This window comes from Podarcis vaucheri (genome assembly GCF_965113315.1).
Source record: "Podarcis vaucheri genome assembly, chromosome: 13".
In the NCBI taxonomy this organism is placed as follows: domain Eukaryota; kingdom Metazoa; phylum Chordata; class Lepidosauria; order Squamata; family Lacertidae; genus Podarcis; species Podarcis vaucheri.
This window is the reverse complement of record NC_138751.1, coordinates 1635922-1653816: the sequence shown is the minus strand read 5'-3', so window position 1 is coordinate 1653816 and position 17895 is coordinate 1635922. Positions and strand designations below refer to the sequence as shown.

The 17895-nt window shown below is 51.5% G+C and overlaps 2 protein-coding genes and 1 long non-coding RNA gene across 5 annotated transcripts in view; 2 read left to right on the top strand and 1 right to left on the bottom strand.

Moving 5' to 3' along the window:
• The window catches only part of LOC309518140, a 178407-nt gene that overhangs the window by 25366 nt on the left and 135146 nt on the right, over positions 1-17895 (top strand). The gene's annotated exons all lie outside the window — the stretch shown is intronic.
• CHRNE (cholinergic receptor nicotinic epsilon subunit) overlaps positions 1-17895 on the bottom strand; it is a 30588-nt gene that overhangs the window by 12052 nt on the left and 641 nt on the right. The window contains exons 1-2 of one of the 3 annotated variants that reach the window (XM_082197730.1): positions 11983-12225; positions 2933-3072 (exon numbers count right to left, since the gene is read on the bottom strand). In XM_082197730.1, the coding sequence (XP_082053856.1) occupies positions 2933-2959 (27 nt within the window). In that variant the 5' untranslated portion in view covers positions 2960-3072; positions 11983-12225. Of the gene's footprint in view, positions 1-2932; positions 3073-3792; positions 4021-11982; positions 12226-17895 lie in introns of those variants that run through there. The other 2 variants (XM_082197729.1, XM_082197731.1) reach the window with 2 other exon arrangements.
• LOC309516742 (uncharacterized protein) lies at positions 15247-17732 on the top strand. The gene has a single exon (XM_082195556.1). It carries the CDS (start codon positions 15330-15332, stop codon positions 17463-17465), a length of 2136 nt encoding a protein of 711 aa, XP_082051682.1. The 5' UTR covers positions 15247-15329; the 3' UTR covers positions 17466-17732.

Sequence of the window (17895 nt, the reverse complement as noted above, 5' to 3'; positions counted from 1 at the left end):
ACCTTAGCATCCGGGCTGGACAATAGGGGTGGAGACGCTCCTTCAGGTATACTGGACCTTTGAGGCTGTTTAGGGCTTTAAAGGTCAACACCAACACTTTTAACTGTGCTTGGAAACGTACTGGGAGCCAATGCAGATCTCTCAGGACCGGTGTTATGTGGTCTCCCAGTCCCCAGTCTAGCTGCCGCGTTCTGGATTAGTTGTAGTTTCCGAGTCACCTTCAAAGGTAGCCCCACGTAGAGCGCATTGCAGTAGTCCAAGCATTACAAAAGACTAGCCAGGCTCCCCAGGGTTGGGATACTGCCAGGGAGATAAAGTCCATCATGGCCCCCAAGCCGGCTGCCCAGACGATTCATCGATCTCTCGTAGTCACACAGTATGAGAGCAATTAGCGACACGAGTTCCCTGGAAATACCTTGCCACATTCCAGGGCTCGTGCACACTCTTAGCAGCAGATAATGCACAGCCAGAAGTCGCACTCAGGAGAGCATTATTTACAAGCTTTTATTCAGCGTTGATCAGAACAAAGAAAGACATGCCTGCCTGCCTGCGTCAGTGTCTCAGACAGAGAGAGAAACAAAACTCCCTTTATATATATATATAAGTTCCCCATTTTACCCATGACACCCTTAGTAAAACATCATACATTTGTCATAACTATGTCATAAACTGGGAGAGGGGCCTTCTGGCAGAAACCTGAGTATCAGGTTTGCCCCCCGTTCACCAGTGGAACTCCCTGCCACAGGGGGCAGGGATGACCACTGTGGCGTTCCCAAAGCAAAGGAAGGGCTGGGCTCTGATTAATAGAATACACACAAGGCTTGACCAGCAAGACTCTGGGAGGGGTGCCAATAATAATCTGTCTCCACCCTCCGGCCCAGGTCATTTTATTCACAAAAGAACTTTTTACACAGGGTTCGTAAGAACCAATCAGATTTCAAAAAACCCATGTGGGACAAAGTTAAAGATTAAAACTACAAAGAGTTATTTGAGCATGCATAGTAGTCCAGTTCTAATGGGCCTTAGAAAGCACTGCAAATAACAAGGCCAGTGGAAGTGATGGTATTCCAGCTGAACTACTTAAAATTTTAAAAGATGATGCTGTTAAGGTGCTACGCTCAATATGCCAGCAAGTTTGGAAAACTCAGCAGTGGCCAGAGGATTGGAGAAGATCAGTCTACATTCCAATCCCAAAGAAGGGCAGTGCCAAAGAATGCTCCAACTACCGCACAATTTCACTCATTTCACACGCTAGCAAGGTTATGCTTAAGATTCTACAAGGAAGGCTCAAGCAGTATGTGGACCGAGAACTCCCAGAAGTGCAAGCTGGATTTAGAAGAGGCAGAGGAACCAGAGACCAAATTGCAAACATGCGCTGGATTATGGAGAAAGCTAGAGAGTTCCAGAAAGACATCTACTTCTGCTTCATTGACTATGCAAAAGCCTTTGACTGTGTCGACCACAGCAAACTATGGCAAGTTCTTAAAGAAATGGGAGTGCCTGATCACCTCATCTGTCTCCTGAGAAATCTCAATGTGGGACAAGAAGCTACAGTTAGAACTGGATATGGAACAACTGATTGGTTCCAAATTGGGAAAGGAGTACAGCAAGGCTGAATATTGTCTCCCTGCTTATTTAACTTATATGCAGAATTCATCATGCGAAAGGCTGGGCTGGATGAATCCCAAGCCGGAATTAAGATTGCCGGAAGAAATATCAACAACCTCAGATACGCAGATGGCACAACCTTGATGGCAGAAAGTGAGGAGGAATTAAAGAACCTTTTAATGAGGGTGAAAGAGGAGAGCGCAAAATATGGTCTGAAGCTCAACATCAAAAAAAGGAAGATAATGGCCACTGGTCCCATCACCTCCTGGCAAATAGAAGGGGAAGAAGTGGAGGCAGTGAGAGATTTGACTTTCTTGGGCTCCATGATCACTGCAGATGGTGACAGCAGTCACGAAATTAAAAGACGCCTGCTCCTTGGGAGAAAGGCGATGGCAAACCTAGACAACATCTTAAAAAGCAGAGACATCACCTTGCCAACAAAGGTCCGTATAGTAAAAGCCATGGTTTTCCCAGTAGTGATGTATGGAAGTGAGAGCTGGACCATAAAGAAGGCTGATCGCCGAAGAATTGATGCTTTTGAGTTCTGGTGCTGGAGGAGACTCTGAGAGTCCCATGGACTGCAAGAAGATCAAACCTCTCCATTCTGAAGGAAATCAGCCCTGAGTGCTCACTGGAAGGACAGATCCTGAAGCCGAGGCTCCAAGACTTTGGCCACCTCATGAGAAGAGGAGACTCCCTGGAAAAGACCCTGATGTTGGGAAAGATGGAGGGCAGAAGGAGAAGGGGACGACGGAGGACGAGATGGTGGGACAGTGTTCTCGAAGGGACCAGCATGAGTTTGACCAAACTGCGGGAGGCAGTGGAAGACAGGAGTGCCTGGCGTGCTCTGGTCCAGGGGTCACGAAGAGGCGGACACAACTAAACGACTCAACAACAACAATAACAATAAGTAGTCCAGAGTAAATAAAATAGGAAACAAGGAGGAAAACTTTTAGGAAACCCCAAAGCTCATAAACAGCAACTGACCTGTGTTTCAGAATGCTGATATGTGCCTGTCAGTCGTAGAGAAATCAGAGATGCAGAGGGATGTGGGATTTGATCAGGAATTATTGTCCATGAATCAAACCCAGTCAATGCAACGCTTTCATCATGGACACAATGGCTTGATGCATATTTTATAATTCCTCAGAGTAATCCCATCTGATCACTACAGACCATCAAAGTGGGTGGCTTTAAAAGAGGACATGACAAATTCAGGGAGGGGGAAGAAAGCGATCCGAGTGACTCTGGATGGCAGCCCCTAAAAGCGGGATGGGGGGGTCGGGGGGGGGGTCTGGGGAGGGGAACACGCAGCCCAGCTTACCAGGGAGATGAGGTTGGTGAGGGTCATCTTGATGCTGACTTCCACCACGTCCCCCTCGTTGCGCACCGGGCGGGCGCTTTTGTCGTAGTTGTCGAAAAGGTCGTTGTAGAGGCGGAGGTCCTCGTTGGCCTCCAGCAGCCCTGGAGGATTGAACAGGATCGTAGAATTGTAAAGGTGGAAGGGGCTCCCAAGGGGTCATCTAGCCCAACCCCCTGAAACGCAGGAATCTCAGCTAGATCATACATGGCAGATGGCCGCCCAACCTCTGCTTAAAAACCTCCAAGGAAGGAGAGTCCGCCACCTTCCATCTCGCAGAAAGTTCTTCCTGGTGTTTAGTAAGAATCTTGTGGCTCGAAGCCACGGGTTCGAGTCCTGCCCTCCAGAGCAGGAGAAAAACAATCTTGCTCCCTCTTCCATGCAGCAGCCCTTCCAATATTTGAAGAGGGCTGTCGTATTTGGAATTGTGTGGAGGCTTAATAATAATAATAATAATAATAATAATAATAATAATAATAAATTTATATCCTGCACATCTGGGGTATAAAGCCACTCTGGGCGGCTTCCAACAAAATATCAAAATACCATAATGCATCAAACATTAAACAGGGAAAACAGAATATGAGCCAGTTGAGCAAGAACTTAACCCTAAAACCATTTGGCCTCCCTGCTTCTCAGGGGGTTGGGCTGGATGACCTTCAGAGGTCCCTTCCGATGGGACAATCCTGCTATTCCCCCCACCTTGCTGTCCGCCTTGCTTCAAATAGATACAAAACTGCCCCTCCCTGCAAAACCTCCACTCTCCCTTTATGCCTGACCCTCTTCTCTCCTCCCCCCCCATGAAGCCCCCATCCCTTTCTTACAGAAGGACCCCCAGCAGAGGAGAGTCCCCAGCCAGACTCTTCGCCCCATGGCTTCTCTCGCCTCAGTGGCAGGCTCCAGAGCACAGACTTTTCCCTGAGGTTATTTCGAGGTCGCTTTGGGCTCCCAAAGAAGGGTGTTCGCTTTCAGAGCTGCACTCACTTCCTGCACCTGTCGGTGGATTATATGGCTGCTGCCGGACAGATCTCTGGGACAAGGGGAAAAGGGGAATCTGGAAAGATGAGCTCTTTGCCCTCCAGACACCTCCAGTTTCTCCAGAAGGGTCAAAGGAACTGGCTGCTTTGTAGATCTGCTGGGAGGAGGTGAGAAGCACCTCAGTCCTTCACCCTGCTGAAAGTTTCCTAATTCAGCCTCATCCCACCTGACCTGTGTTATCCGAGAAATCTGAGGGCTCCCTTGGACAAGAAACAAGGACCCCAGCCAGGAATCCCAGAGCAAAACAGCAGCCAGTCGGCTTGGTCTTGATTGAAGTCTGTTGCCACAGGACTCCCACCTGCCACCAGGTGGAACAAGATGGAAGCCCCAAACAAAAGAGAACCCAAACTTTTATTAGCTGCTCATCCCCCATGTTACACACCCCCCAAACTACATCACTCATACATCATGAAATGGGAGGTCTGGTGGCCGTAATCTGAGCATCCTGGACCCTGCCCCATGGTTCCCCTTGCCCTCCACCAAACACCCATCAAGTGGAACAAAAAATATTTTCACATTTCCCTGTTTCCCAGCCAAGTTCATCCCACCCTTTTGTCTTCATCTGGGTTTGTTCTTTCTGGAATGGCTACCTGTCTGGCACTCAGGTATCAGGATGCCAGGGATCATCACTCAGGCAGAGGGGCTGCTGAGGAGCTGAGCTCACAGGTCTAGATGAATTTCTGAAGTTTTCCCAGTGAGCCAGTACAGGGATACATTGATCAGTGAATTCTTACATTTGGTATCGCGCAGCAAAGGCCCTTTGAATAGAGAGGAAGAAACTGTGACCGAGTGTTTTGTGGGGACAAGTCACAAAAGTCACAAAAGCGATTGTGCGGATTTTGGTAGTGGGCTGCATGTGCAGGATATCTGCTGGAGGGGCAACCCCCCCAACCTATGGATAAATTCCTGCAACACCTGCTCAGGCTTAGGGAGGCCTGTGGTTCCTGCACTGTCAGGGGTTGGTCTGGATGACCCCCAGGGGTCCCATGGACCTTCGCAGCTCTAGGATTCTATGAAATCCAGCTGGCAGCCCCGTCCCATAATCCCAGGCGGTCAGGGAAAAACACTCTGCATATTCTCAGAGGCACTCTTGTCCTGGCTTCCAGCTGCCCCCTCCTCACCCATTTATTCCATTGCTGAGTTCTTTTCCTGATGATCCCAGGGGTCCTAACTAACCCTATTCCCCCCCTCAATGTGGAGAAGGCCATAGCTCTATGGCACCTGCTTGGCATGCAGAAGGTTGCGGGTTCGAATCCTGGTGCCTCCAAACCATCCCTGAAACCCTGGAGAGAGGCTGGAGGTCAGAGTGGCCAATACTGAGCTCATTGGGCCAACAGTGAGAGGCCACTCTTAACCTCCAGAGGACCCAGGAAACCTGGCGTCCGCCCTCCACTTTGAGCCACCCGATGCCCCTCCCCTCTCAGAGGACCCAGGAGTCCGGGCTCCCTTCCAAGGGACCCCTCCCTCCACCCCGTCTCCTTCTTGCTCACAGATCCGTCTGGTCCACACAGATAAAATGCGAAGCCTCTTCCTGGATCTAATAATAAATCGCCCATTCTTAGCCCCCGGATATGCAGGGCGAAGGCGGCTGGGTCTGAGTTGCAGCTGCTTCTGGGGCTGAGGCCCATCTCCCCAGAGGCCCCATAGAATCAGGGAATTGTAGCGCGTTGGAAGGGACCTCCAAGGCTCATCTAGCCAAGCCCGGGAACACAGAGAGACCACCTTCAAGGCTACCGCCCACCTAAACACTACTAGCCATTTCCCCTCAGCCTTTTAAACCATCCCAGCTCCAAGGGCCTTCTGGCAGTTCCCTCCCTGCAAAAAGCCAAGTTACAGGGAACCAGGCAGAGGGCCTTCTTGGTGGCGGCACCTGCCCTGTGGAACGCCCTCCCATCAGATGCCAAGGAAGTAAACAACTATCTGACTTTTAGAAGACATCTGAAGGCAGCCCTGTTCAGGGAAGTTTTTAATGACTGATGTTTTAATGTATTTTTTATATTTTGTCGGAATCTGCCCAGACTGGCTGGGGAAACCCAGTCAGATGGGCGGGGTATAAATAATAATAAATGATGATGATGATGATTTTGAAGATAGCATGAGAAATCCTAATAAAAAATCAGCCAAAGGGGTAGAAATGTGGGAATGTTGAGGAAAGCAGGAGAGGCTATATGGATTAAATTTTATCCCTCCTCACTCACGAGAGTGAGCAAGGAGCAGAGCACATTTCCTTGCACTTTTGCTGGAAGCAAGTTGGTGGATTTGTTGGAATCATTTAAGTTGAGCAATGCAGTCTGGCTTGTTGCTGGCAAATTTCCCCCTTTAATTCCCTCCTCAAAGTAATAATAATAACACAACAGTTTTGTTTAAAAGCAAGAGTAAAGTTTACTTGCATTCAGTTCACAGCAGTAAATCTGAAAGGCAGCCTTTGTCCTGTGGTTCCAGTTAAATTTGCAGGGAAAAGGAGTCTGAGCTAAGCCTAAAACGTTCTCGCTTGTGACTTCCAGACTCTGTGAGGATGAGACATGCGCTGCTGGCAAGAGAGCAAGAGAGCAAAAAAGAGGAGGATGCGTTTTGCAGGATCTGCCGGGGCCACGCCCCTCTACCTGGTCACGCCCAGGGGGAGGAGCCTCCAGTCCTGGCTGGAGCCCCACTCTCCTGGGTGTCCCCTCTGGGCAAGAGGAAATGGGGTGTTGGGCTGCATCAGTGATGAGAACATCCCACATAAAATACAACATACACTTATATACGTACACAATTTTTATTCAGCCACCCAGAGTCCCAGCTTGACACGAAGGTTTCGGAAATTTTCCTTTGGTAGGGGCTTCGTCAGGATGTCTGCATTCATCTCTTTGGCATGGCAGTAAGACAATTCCAGAAGTCCATCTTGGACAGCCTTGCAAACACCTTGCGTGGAATTTCTCGCTCCTCGACAGCTTCAGGCAGCTCTGGTTTCCCTCCATCAGGCAGACAGGATCCTTTCTCACCAACCCAAAGTTCTGGGTTACTTGATCTAGCCAGGCCAACTCTCTGCACACTTCTGTGGCCGCAATATATTCAGACTCTGTGGAAGAGAACACTATACAATTCTGTATACAGTGGTACCTCTGGATGCGAATGGGATCCGTTCCGTTGCCCTGTTCGCATCCTGAGTAGAACATAACATGCTACTGCACCACTGCGCATGTGCGGGTTGCGTTTCACCACTTCTGTGCATGCGTGTGATGTCATTTTGAGCATCTGCACATGCGCGAGCAGCAAAACCCAGAAGTAACGTGTTCCATTACTTCCGGGTCGCCGCGGAGTGTAACCTGAAAACACTCAACCTGAAGCACATTTAACCCGTATACATTTAACCTGTATAACTGCCCCCCCCATGAGATGGGACCATTTCCAAACATAAACACATGGCCACCTGTGGATTTATAATCAGTCGTGCATCTAGCCCAATCTACATCAGTAAAACCAATCATTTCAGGACTAGTAACAGCTGGCAGTCTTAATTTACAGTTTATTATACCCCGTAGATAGCAAACCAATCTTTTCACACCCACCCAGTCATATTCAGTGGGACATATACCTTTCTACTCAGAATTCCCACGGCATTGGCTAAGTCAGGTCTACACATAGTAGTAACAAGATACAAAAGCTTTCCGATCGCTGACCTCTACTCATTGTTGCGCGGCAACAGCTTTGAGTCGTCTCGATTCTTTAAAAAGTCAGAAGTCATGCGTGTTCTGGGTCAGTTCAGAAATCATCTGCTTTTGGCTAAGAATAAATGAACCGCTTTCTTCTCTTTCCACTCAAATTCCAAGGTAGAACTGGATCTTTCCCAGTTCCTTGGCCTCAACATCTTTGCTTAAGTGTTTTACAACCTGTGCACGGTCTCTGTCATTTACTGTGGCAATAATCAAATCATCAACGAAAGCAAGAACATAAGAAATTTGTCCATTATTGGACTTTGTGTACAAGCATTTGTCTGCATGGTGAGGGGGGCTATGACACTGGAAGGAGACCTGGACATTGCAAGGTTAGGGAGGGGAAGTACACAAGATCTTGAACTTGCTCTGATTCCTCAGAAAAATCCACAATGCTATTTCTTGTGTCAGCTTGGTTGTGTTCATCAAATAAGCGGCATGTCGTCCACTTACTTCGCCTGTTTGTAAGTCCATTATTCTGTCTCCTTTTCCTCCAGAGGCGTATCCCGCAAGAATACCTGCTTGTGCTCTGGAGTCAAGCTGGTGTCTATGTTCCCTGGGAACATGGTGGCAACAAAGACTTCCAAATGTGTGACAGGCTGGGAATTTTCCCACGGCAAAGTCCAAAAGGTGTACGTTTGGCTCCCTTTGTTGGCAGTCTGTTTTGGAGATACATCGCAGTTTCTGCTGCGTCTCCCCACATGTTTTGGGGTAGAGATGCATCCTGGAACAAGCACCCCCTTGACGGATCTGAACTTTCTTTCAGCTATTGAGCTCTGTTGTGGGGTGTAAGGAACAGCGGCTACATGCTCAATTCCTTCCTCTTCCAGGAGAGATTGCAAGTCACGTGAGCAATACTCACCCCCGTGATCAGACATTAGCATAGCCGGTGCTCTCTGGAATTCGTTCTCCGCCATGGCAAGGTAGTTCTTCAACATTTCCTGCCTTTCACTCTTTTCTTTGAGAAAATATGCTACGCAGTACTTTGAAAAGTCATAGAGAAAAATTAGTATATATCTGTTCTTCCCCAGTGATGGAACATTCATTGGCTCACACAAGTCACTGCAGACTATAGGTCTAGCACTCTGGTGCTTCTCTGTTCGGTGCAAGGAGGAAATAAAAGTTTCACAGCTTTCTCAGTGACACAACTTACACATTTTGTTGGTGCCAAGTTGTTCTGTGCTACCTGCAGTCCCCTCGCAAGCTCATTCTTTTAGAGGTCCAGTATGGCATTGGTGTCTCTGCGTCCAAGTCTTCTGTGCCAGAGTTCGAAGGTCCGCCTCGTCCTTTTGGTTTGAGCGCACCACTTTTGCAGACTGAAGTACTGAAAGATTAACCTCATATACACCTTTTATTTGCTTGACTTGGACAATCGTCTCACCATTCTTACTTACTTTGCATTCTCAGTTTCCAAATACTACTTGAAAAACTTTTCTGTCCTACTATTGTGGGTACAGAAATTCATAAGAGTGATAAAAAAATTGTTTTCATATGTGATAACTGCAGCAAGGATACTATTAGCCCAAAGATGGAAACAAGAAGAAATTTCAACTAAAGAAGAGTGGAAAGAGAAATTGATGAACTATGCTGAGATGGCGAGGCTAACAGGGAAAATTCGGAAGCAGCAGACCAGACGTTCCTAAAGGAATGGAATAAGTTTTTTATATATTTGGAAAGCAATTGTAACCAATTGACATCGCTTGTAGGGTTAGAAGAAGTTTTGTAAGGAGTCATTTATTAATTATTGTGAAAAGAATTAAGAATAGATGTATTGGAAATTTGAGTTTATAGCAATAATTATAGCAACAAAATGCATAGTTTACAAAACCAGCAGCCAAGGTTGAAGGAAGTCTTAGGCGGCAATAGCCAAAAATTTTGAAATGACGTTTAAAAGGATGTTATACTGGAAAATATGTGTAAAAACTAATATATATTTTTTTAAAAAAGAAAGAAAACCTTTTCTGCCCAAAGTAGACACACTGAGCATATTACAATTCAGTTCTGGAACATAGGGAATGAATGTTGCCACCTGCAACTTCAATATCACCACCTTGTGATTTATCAGTATTATTATAATCTTCAAAGAAGTCCTTATTATATGAAAAATGGGACGTTGCCCCGCTAACTTGATTTGTTTTCGCAATTATTAGCAGTTAAGCACTTTTCTGGCAAAAGCAAGGACGCTGATAATTCCCCTTCTTTTCCTTTTCTTGCTTAAAAGGAAGGGGTTTTGGTGTTTTTGGAGCTCTGCAGTTCTTTGCAATGTGGCCTCCTTTGTGGCAATTAAAACACACAACTTTCTTAGGTGTGCTTTTGGCCTTCGCGTGATGTCTAGAGACATAATCGGAGTCACTGCTCCTTAGGTTTCTGACTGGAGACTCGTCTCTCCCTTGGCACTCCTGCCTCCAATAGGCAATCACATCTTTAAAAGTCGATTGGCCTTTATCCTCCCTTAAGTAAGCAAATGTATCAAATTTGGGTCCTAGTGTTGCTAGGAAGCACGCAACCTTTAGGTCTTCATCAAATGGACGCTCAGTCACTTGTATTTTCTGCAGTATGGCCGTAAATTCATTCACATGTTTTGAAAACTCTCCTTTAGAATTCATTCTAAGCTTTAAAAGATCGCGTATTAATCTTCTCCATTGAGCACACTTACTGATGTTTCCATACGAATGCTCCAGTTCACTCTTCACGCTGCCTCCATACATCCGCTCCAAATCGTTTAAAATTTGCACAGCATGGTCTCTACTGTCAATTAGCGACAAATGTTCGTCTTCAAGTCCATCTAATATAGTTACCCTGGCTTTGCTGTTTTGCGATTTCCACAACTTAATTCTAGCCAAATCTTCTTCGCTCGTGCCAGTGGGCATGGGATGTTCAATTGCATCTAAATTCCCTTCCGCTTCAAGGATCACCACCAGACGCTTTTTCCAAATAACAAAATTGTGTTCATTTAACTTAGGCATTGCTCGGTATCCATAACTGGTGAAAGCTGCACTCGCCATCTCAAAATCTGAAAAATATTCAAAATTTGATAAAACTGTTGCAGCAATTTATGTATAGGTTGGGGGGCTTGCCCCTCCAGCAGATATCCTGCACATGCAGCCCACTACCAAAATCAGGACAATCATTTTGTGACTTGTCCCCACAAAACACTTCATCACAGTTTCTTCCTATCTATTCAAAGGGCCTCTGCTGCACGATACCAAATGTAAGAATTCACTGATCAACGGATCTATGTAGTGGCTCACTGGGAAAACTTCAGAAATCCATACAGACCCGTGAGCTCAGCTACTCAGGGATAATCTGCCTGAGTGATAATTCCTGGCCTCCTGATACCTGAGTGCCAGACAGGTAGCCATTCCAGAAAGAACAAACCCAGATGAAGACAAAAGGGTGGGATGAACTTGGCTGGGAAACAGGGAAATGTAAATATCTCTTTTGTTCCACTTAATGGGTGTTTGGTGGAGGGCAAGGGGAACCATGGGGCAGGATCCAGGATGCTCAGATTACAGCCACCAGACCTCCCCTTTCATGATGTATGAGTGATGTATGAGTGATGTAGTTTGGGGGGTGTAACATGGGGATCAGCAGCTAATCAAAGTTTGGGTTCTCTTTTGTTTGGGGCTTCCACCTTGTTCCACCTGGTGGCAGGTGGGAGTCCTGTCGCGACAGTCTTCAATCAAGACCAAGCCGACTGGCTGCTGTTTTGCTCTGGTCTTCCTGGCTGGGGTCCTTGTTTTTTGTCTAGGGAGCTCTCAGATTTCTCCGTTAACATTGTCAACATTCAAAATCAAAACCTCAAAATTCAAAGCAACTCTTCACTGCCTCAGCTACTGCTGTGAACTCTGAGGGAAGGTGGAGGGCTGCTTAATCCCCTCACACAATGGAACAATATAGACCATGTGCTTACCAGGAAGTAGGCAAAATTACTTTTTAGCTCAGGATCTCAATCCAGTGCCATCCACTCAAAAATACTCAAAAATACTCAACTCTGGGTCCCATAACCCTTTGTGGGAATGTTGAGGGAAGCAGGAGAGGCTATATGGATTAAATTTTATCCCTCCTCACTCACGAGAGTGAGCAAGGAGCAGAGCACATTTCCTTGCACTTTTGCTGGAAGCAAGTTGATGGATTCCTTGGAATCATTTAAGTTGAGCAATGCAGTCTGGCTTGTCCAGTCTGGCTTGTTGCTGGCAAATTTCCCCTTTTAATTCCCTCCTGAAAATAATAATAACAACACAACAGTCTTGTTTAAAAGTAAGAGTAAAGTTTACTTACATTCAGTTCACAGCAGTAAATCTGAAAGACAAGCTTTGTCTTGTGGTTCCAGTTAAATTTGCAGGGAAAAGGAGTCTGAGCTAAGCCTAAAACGTTCTCCCTTGTGACTTCCAGACTCTGTGAGGATGAGACATGCGCTGCTGGCAAGAGAGCAAGAGAGCAAAAAAGAGGAGGATGCGTTTTGCAGGATCTGCCGGGGCCACGCCCCTCTACCTGGTCACGCCCAGGGGGAGGAGCCTCCAGTCCTGGCTGGAGCCCCACTCCCTCTGGGCAAGAGGAAATGGGGTGTTGGGCTGCATCAGTGATGAGAACATCCCATAGGGTTACCATGCCTCGTCGGGGAAATGAAAGACCTTCTCGGATAAATCCTATTTCTCCCGTCTCTGGATTCTTAGCAGAAACTCGTGTCTTTTCTTGTTTGCAGTGGAATAATTTTGAACCCTGGTTCATGAGTGAGACGGGAGCGGGGCTGCCGCTGCCTCGTTCACTTCTAACTTTATTCATTTCACAAAACCTAGATACGCCGCTTGATTGTAATAATAGAAAAGGAGACTCGGAGAGGTTTGCAAAAAGAGGTAAAACGGGGAAATCGAGAGAGAGAAATTCACGGTTCAAAAAGGCACAGAAGATGAAAGCGCTGAAACTCTTTTACACTCGCCTCATTTTTCTAAGCGACTGGGGACAGGCTCCTCTGTTGTTAGCAGGGGCTGAAAATGCAGGGAAGGCGCCTGCTGAATCTCAAGAGGCAGGGAGTTCCGCAGGGCAGCGGCTGCCGCACGAAGCCCCAGTTGCCGGGAGCCCTTTTGGAGGCGAGGCGACCAGAGGAGGACGCCATAATCTGGTGCTGGCAGACTTGGGTTCAGCTCCTCTCCCAGGAAAGTCCCAGTCTTGTCTTTCCCTTGGGGAGGGCGCTGGAAGGGGAGGCAGGCGGTGGGGGCTCAGGAAACCACAGAGGGGCTTCCGCTGCTCAGGGCGCAGGAGATTGGGCTGTGGGTTCGAGTCAGGGCGCCAGAGAGAGAGAGAGAGAGCAAGGCGTTGAGTGGGACCAGGAGAAGCAGAGGAGGAAGGTAAGATTCGGGGGTGGGGGGTGGAGGACATTACTTTTTTTGCAGAGGGGAGGGAGTTCTGCTGGAAGACCCCACGGCCTGCTCTTGCCAACCCGGCCGGAAAAGCAGCGGGCAAGCTTTTGGGTGCAACAGAATTCCTCGCCAGGCTGGAACGAGAAGGGGAAACCATGTTCTTAGCTGTGGCGAGAAAGCTTGTGGTGCGCACCCTGGAAAATGGGGTGCTTGTTCTGCAGTCAGGATTGATTGATTGATTGATTGATTGATTACCCAGCCTTCATCCAAAGGTCCCAGGACGCATCAAAACACAATATAATTAAAAACGACTTTAAGTAACTGACCCACCACTGAATTAAGGCGGGTCATGAAAAATAGCCCTCGAGGGTCAAAAGAAGTCAAGCCAGAGAAGGAGAGTCTTCGGCAAGGCGCCGCTCCCTAGGCAGGGAGTTCCACAGGTCAGGGTCGCGACAGAGAGGGCAGGCCCCCTGTCCCCGGGATGTCACCCCCCACCAAGGCTCCAAGGACAGAGGGAATACCGAGGGGCCCCCTCTGCTCACCTCAGCACTTGGGAGGGTCTGGAGGGAGTGAGGGGGGTCTTTCAGGTGTTGGGGGGCTGGAATACTTCAGGGCTTGAAACCTTGAACTGGGCCCGGAAATGAAACTGGCAACCTGCGCAGCTGTTTTGAAACAGAGGTGATGGTAGAATTGCAGCCCTGGAAAGGCACCCAAGGGTCATCTAGTCCGACCCACGGAGATGCAGGAACTTGAGCTGAAGCATCCCTGACAGATGGGCCCCCAATGGACAGGGATGATGGGAGTTGTAGTCTAGCAAGAGCGGGAGGAGGGGCGCAAGTTTCCCACCCCTCCTGGGGCAGAAGAGATTCGTTAAATCCACTTTTGTCTCTCCTCGCCCGAAGAGGAGGCTCGCTCCCCCCGTAGTCCCAGGGCAGGGATTCCCCTTACTTACTCCGGCCCTGGGTTCAAGAGTCCCGGGGCTTCCCACTGGAATTATTGTAATATGCAAGACCAGGAGCCTGAAGACGCGCCCCCCCCCGCCTCCCCAGGAGGCCATCCTGTGTTACTGGGTCGCCCCCAGAGGCACCTCCAAGCCATTTCCCTCGGGGTTTCTGCTGGGAAGGTCACAATCCAGCCAAGCTGAATTTGGGGCGCATCTGGACATTTGAGGTTCCATCCAGTTTGGCGAACAGCATCAGCCCAAAGGAAAGTGTTTGCGTGCGTGAGAGAGAGAGAGAGAGAGAGAGAGATCGACAAGCAAACCCCCCTAACTCGGAATCGCTTGCAGAAATGTTTGGTTGCCTAGCAGGGGGCTGGACTAGATGTCCCTTGGGGGTCCCTCCAAATTCCGTGGTGTGGTGCAATAGAGTTCCCTCCCTTGCCTGTTGGGAAACCTTCTCTGAGACAGAATGCAGTTGGCTGGGGGGCTCATGGGACCCCTGCTGCTCCTGCTCTGACGTCAGAGGCCCTTCTCCCTGGCCGGACCCTCGGGACCCTCGGGGGGCACGTCCTGGGTGCAGGCTGGGCGGGGGACACGGCAGTGATACTTCTTGCAGGAAGCCCCAGAGACACCCCCCCTAAAAAAAGGTCAGGGAGGAGCGCACGCCTCTCTCAGCACGCAGAAGGAAAGCTGATTTGGCTTCCCAAGGAGAAGGAACAGTATTCTGCACGTGCTCAGAGACAACCTTGTTCTTTGCTCGAGGCGATGCGCTCAAGCTCAGCAGACGCGCCTCTCTGCGCCCTTTCCCCCTGACATCCCAGACGGGCCTGAACAGGGTTCCCACCTCATCCTCAGGATCGTGGGTGCGCGCCATCCTAACGCAGAGGGGCGGCGTCACCTGCACATGGCTGCAGGTAGTGTGCGCGATGTCCCACGCACCATGTGCAGCAGGCATGTACCTGGGGCATCGCAGGTCCGTGTTGCAGCGGCCAGCGGTGGCAGCTCCTTCTGTCTGCAGCCAGCGAGGCCCCCTTCTCCTTGGGGAGGGACTCGGGGACCCCTCTGCCTCTGTGCCCTAGCCCCCCACGGAAAGGGGGCCTCGCTCGCTTGCTGCGGAGGCAAGACCCCCAGCTTTGCCCACTGACTTTGTGGGTGCCCCGCCCCCCATTATATTATTCTGGGTGCCCAAGCCCCCCTGTGACCGCCTGCCTTCCTCTCTCCCCGCCTCCCCAGCGATGCTGCCGCCTTGCGCCCTGTGCGTCCTTCTGGCGACCCTGCTGGCCGCGGCCGGAGCCCCCGACGCCGCGCCGCCGCCCTGCCAGTCCGAGATGAACAAGATCAAGGACCTGCTGCAGGTGAGCTGCGTGGGGCAGGGGCTGAGCAGCGTCCCCGCCGGGCTGCCCCCGGACACGGGCATCTTGCTGCTGGGCTCCAACCGCCTGAGCCGCGTCTCGCTGGCCTCCTTCCAGCACCTGAGCGCGCTGGTGGAGCTCGACCTGTCCAACAACAGCCTGAGCGCCCTGGAGAGCGGCGGCGCCTCGCTGCCCGGCCTCCAGCAGCTCGACCTGTCGCACAACGGCCTGCAGAGCCTGCCCGCCTTGCAGGGGATGCCCGCCCTGAAGCGCCTGGCCCTGGCGCACAACGCGCTCTCGCGGCTGCCGGCGGGGGGATTCCGCGCCCTGCGCGCCCTGGAGGATCTGGAGCTGCAGGGCAACGGGATCCGGGATCTGCCCGAGGGAGCCTTCGAGGGGCTGCAGAAGCTGAGGGACGTCGACCTGGCCGACAACCTGCTCGAGGAGCTGCCCCGGGAGCTGCTGGCCGGGCTGGGCAGCCTAGAGATCCTGCGCCTGGAGAGGAACCGGCTGGCGAGGGTGCCCGACGGCTTCTTCCCCGAGGAGAACTACTTCGCCTACCTGTACCTGGCGGGGAACCCCTGGGTGTGCGACTGCGCGCTGCTCTACCTGCGCAACTACATCCTGGGGTACGAGACCAGCGTGTATACTCGCGTGCAAGGCCCCGGGAAGGAGATCACCGAGAACAAGCCCGAGAGCGTGGAGTGCCAGGCGCCCGTGCATGAGAAGGGGCGCCCCGTCATGGACTTCCAGGCGCACTGCCAGGGGCCCGAGGGAGACAGCGACGGGGGCCAAGGGGGCGCCGCCACCACTGAGCACCACGCCATTGCCCACACGACACTGGTCTCCAGCACCACCGCGCCGACCACGCGTGTCCGCACCGCACCCTCCACCGCAGGGCCAGCCGCGAGTGTCCGCACCGCACCCTCCACCGCATGGCCAGCCACGAGTGTCCACACCCCACCCTCCACCGCAGGGCCAGCCACGAGTGTCCACACCCCACTCTCCACCGCATGGCCAGCCACGAGTGTCCGCACCCCACCCTCCACCGCAGGGCCAGCCACGAGTGTCCGCACCGCACCTTCCACCGCAGGGCCAGCCACGAGTGTCCGCACCCCACCCTCCACCGCAGGGCCAGCCACGAGTGTCCACACCCCACCCTCCACCGCCGCGCCGACCACAAGTGTCCGCACCACAACCTCCATCGCCACGCCGACCACGCGTGTCCGCAACGCACCCTCCACCGCCGCGCCGACCACGTGTGTCCACACCACAACCTCCACCGCCGCGCCGACCACGCGTGTCCACACCCCACCCTCCACCGCCACGCCAACCACGAGCATCGCCACACTTGCTCCCAGCACCACCGCACCATCTCCCCGTGTCGCCACTACGGCTCCAGAAAACCTCCCCGGTCCTGTTCTCACCTCCACCCCGGAGCCAGTCCCTTCCACAAGTCACATGCTGCCCGCAACAACTCTCCAACCCCTTCCGACGGCGGTGGCTGCCACTTCCCATCCTCTGCCAAGGGCCACGGCCTCGCCAGCCCTGCCACCTCTCAGCACTTCAGCTCCCAGTCGCTGCCCTCCTCCCGCCCCTTGCCACTGCTCCTTGCTGCCAGCCACAGCCCCGCAGCGGAGTTGGCACTGGTCGCCCAGGACTTGGGCCGCCTGGCTGGCTGCCCACTGCTGCCTGCTGCGCCTGATCCTCTACGCTGCCTGCCTGGCACTGGCAGCGCTGCCCACCTTGGCTCTGCTGTGCTGGTTGGGGTGGCTGTGTGCCAGCTTGCAGCGCCCAGCCCTGCGAGGGGGGCCGGGGCCCCGGCTGGTCAAGTACCGCCGGCTGCAGCAGAAGGGCGCTCCCCGAGGGTGGCAGCTGGAGGGGCTCCAAGCGCAGGGTCCTCTCGCCGCGCCCCGCACCTACCGCGTCTGCAAGGTCTTTGAGGCTGCCCCCTCCCGCCACGTCAGCTGGCTCTTCGTCAGCCTGCCGGGGCCAACGCAAAAGTGGCCCTGGCAGCGCAGGAGAGGCCGGGCGCCCTCTGCCTACAGCTTGGATCGCGGGCAAGACGCCATTGGGGCTGTGCGGGTGAAGCATGGCACCGGCACTTTGTAGGGAGGTCCGAGGGCCAAGGGACCCCATGCGAGTGCAGGGATGGAGAATTGAAGAATAGGAAGGGACCCCGAGGGTCATTTAGTCCAACCCCCGGCAATGCGGAAATCTCAGCTACAGGCATCCATGACAGACGGACACCCAAGCGTCTTAAAAACCTCCAAGGAAGGAAGGAAGGAGGGAGACCGTTCCATTTAGAGGCAGGGTCTTTTTGCATGAAAAGAGAGAAAACGAATTTGTAATATCAGGAGCTGAAGACTGAAAATAAAAACTGGTTTCCAGAGGATAGAAAGGTTGGATTTTTCTGAGTGGATACTGCATATTATCTTTCTTTAATCTCTTCTTTCTCCTCCTCTTCTTACTTTCCTCTCTCTTTCGGTCTCTCTTCTTTTCCTTTCTTCTTTTCTTTTTTCAGATTAGATAGCTGTTTTCT

Excerpts from the sequence above, each read along its gene's own strand:
- LOC309516742 (XM_082195556.1), top strand. The coding sequence starts at position 15,330 with ATGAACAAGATCAAGGACCTGCTGCAGGTGAGCTGCGTGGGGCAGGGG.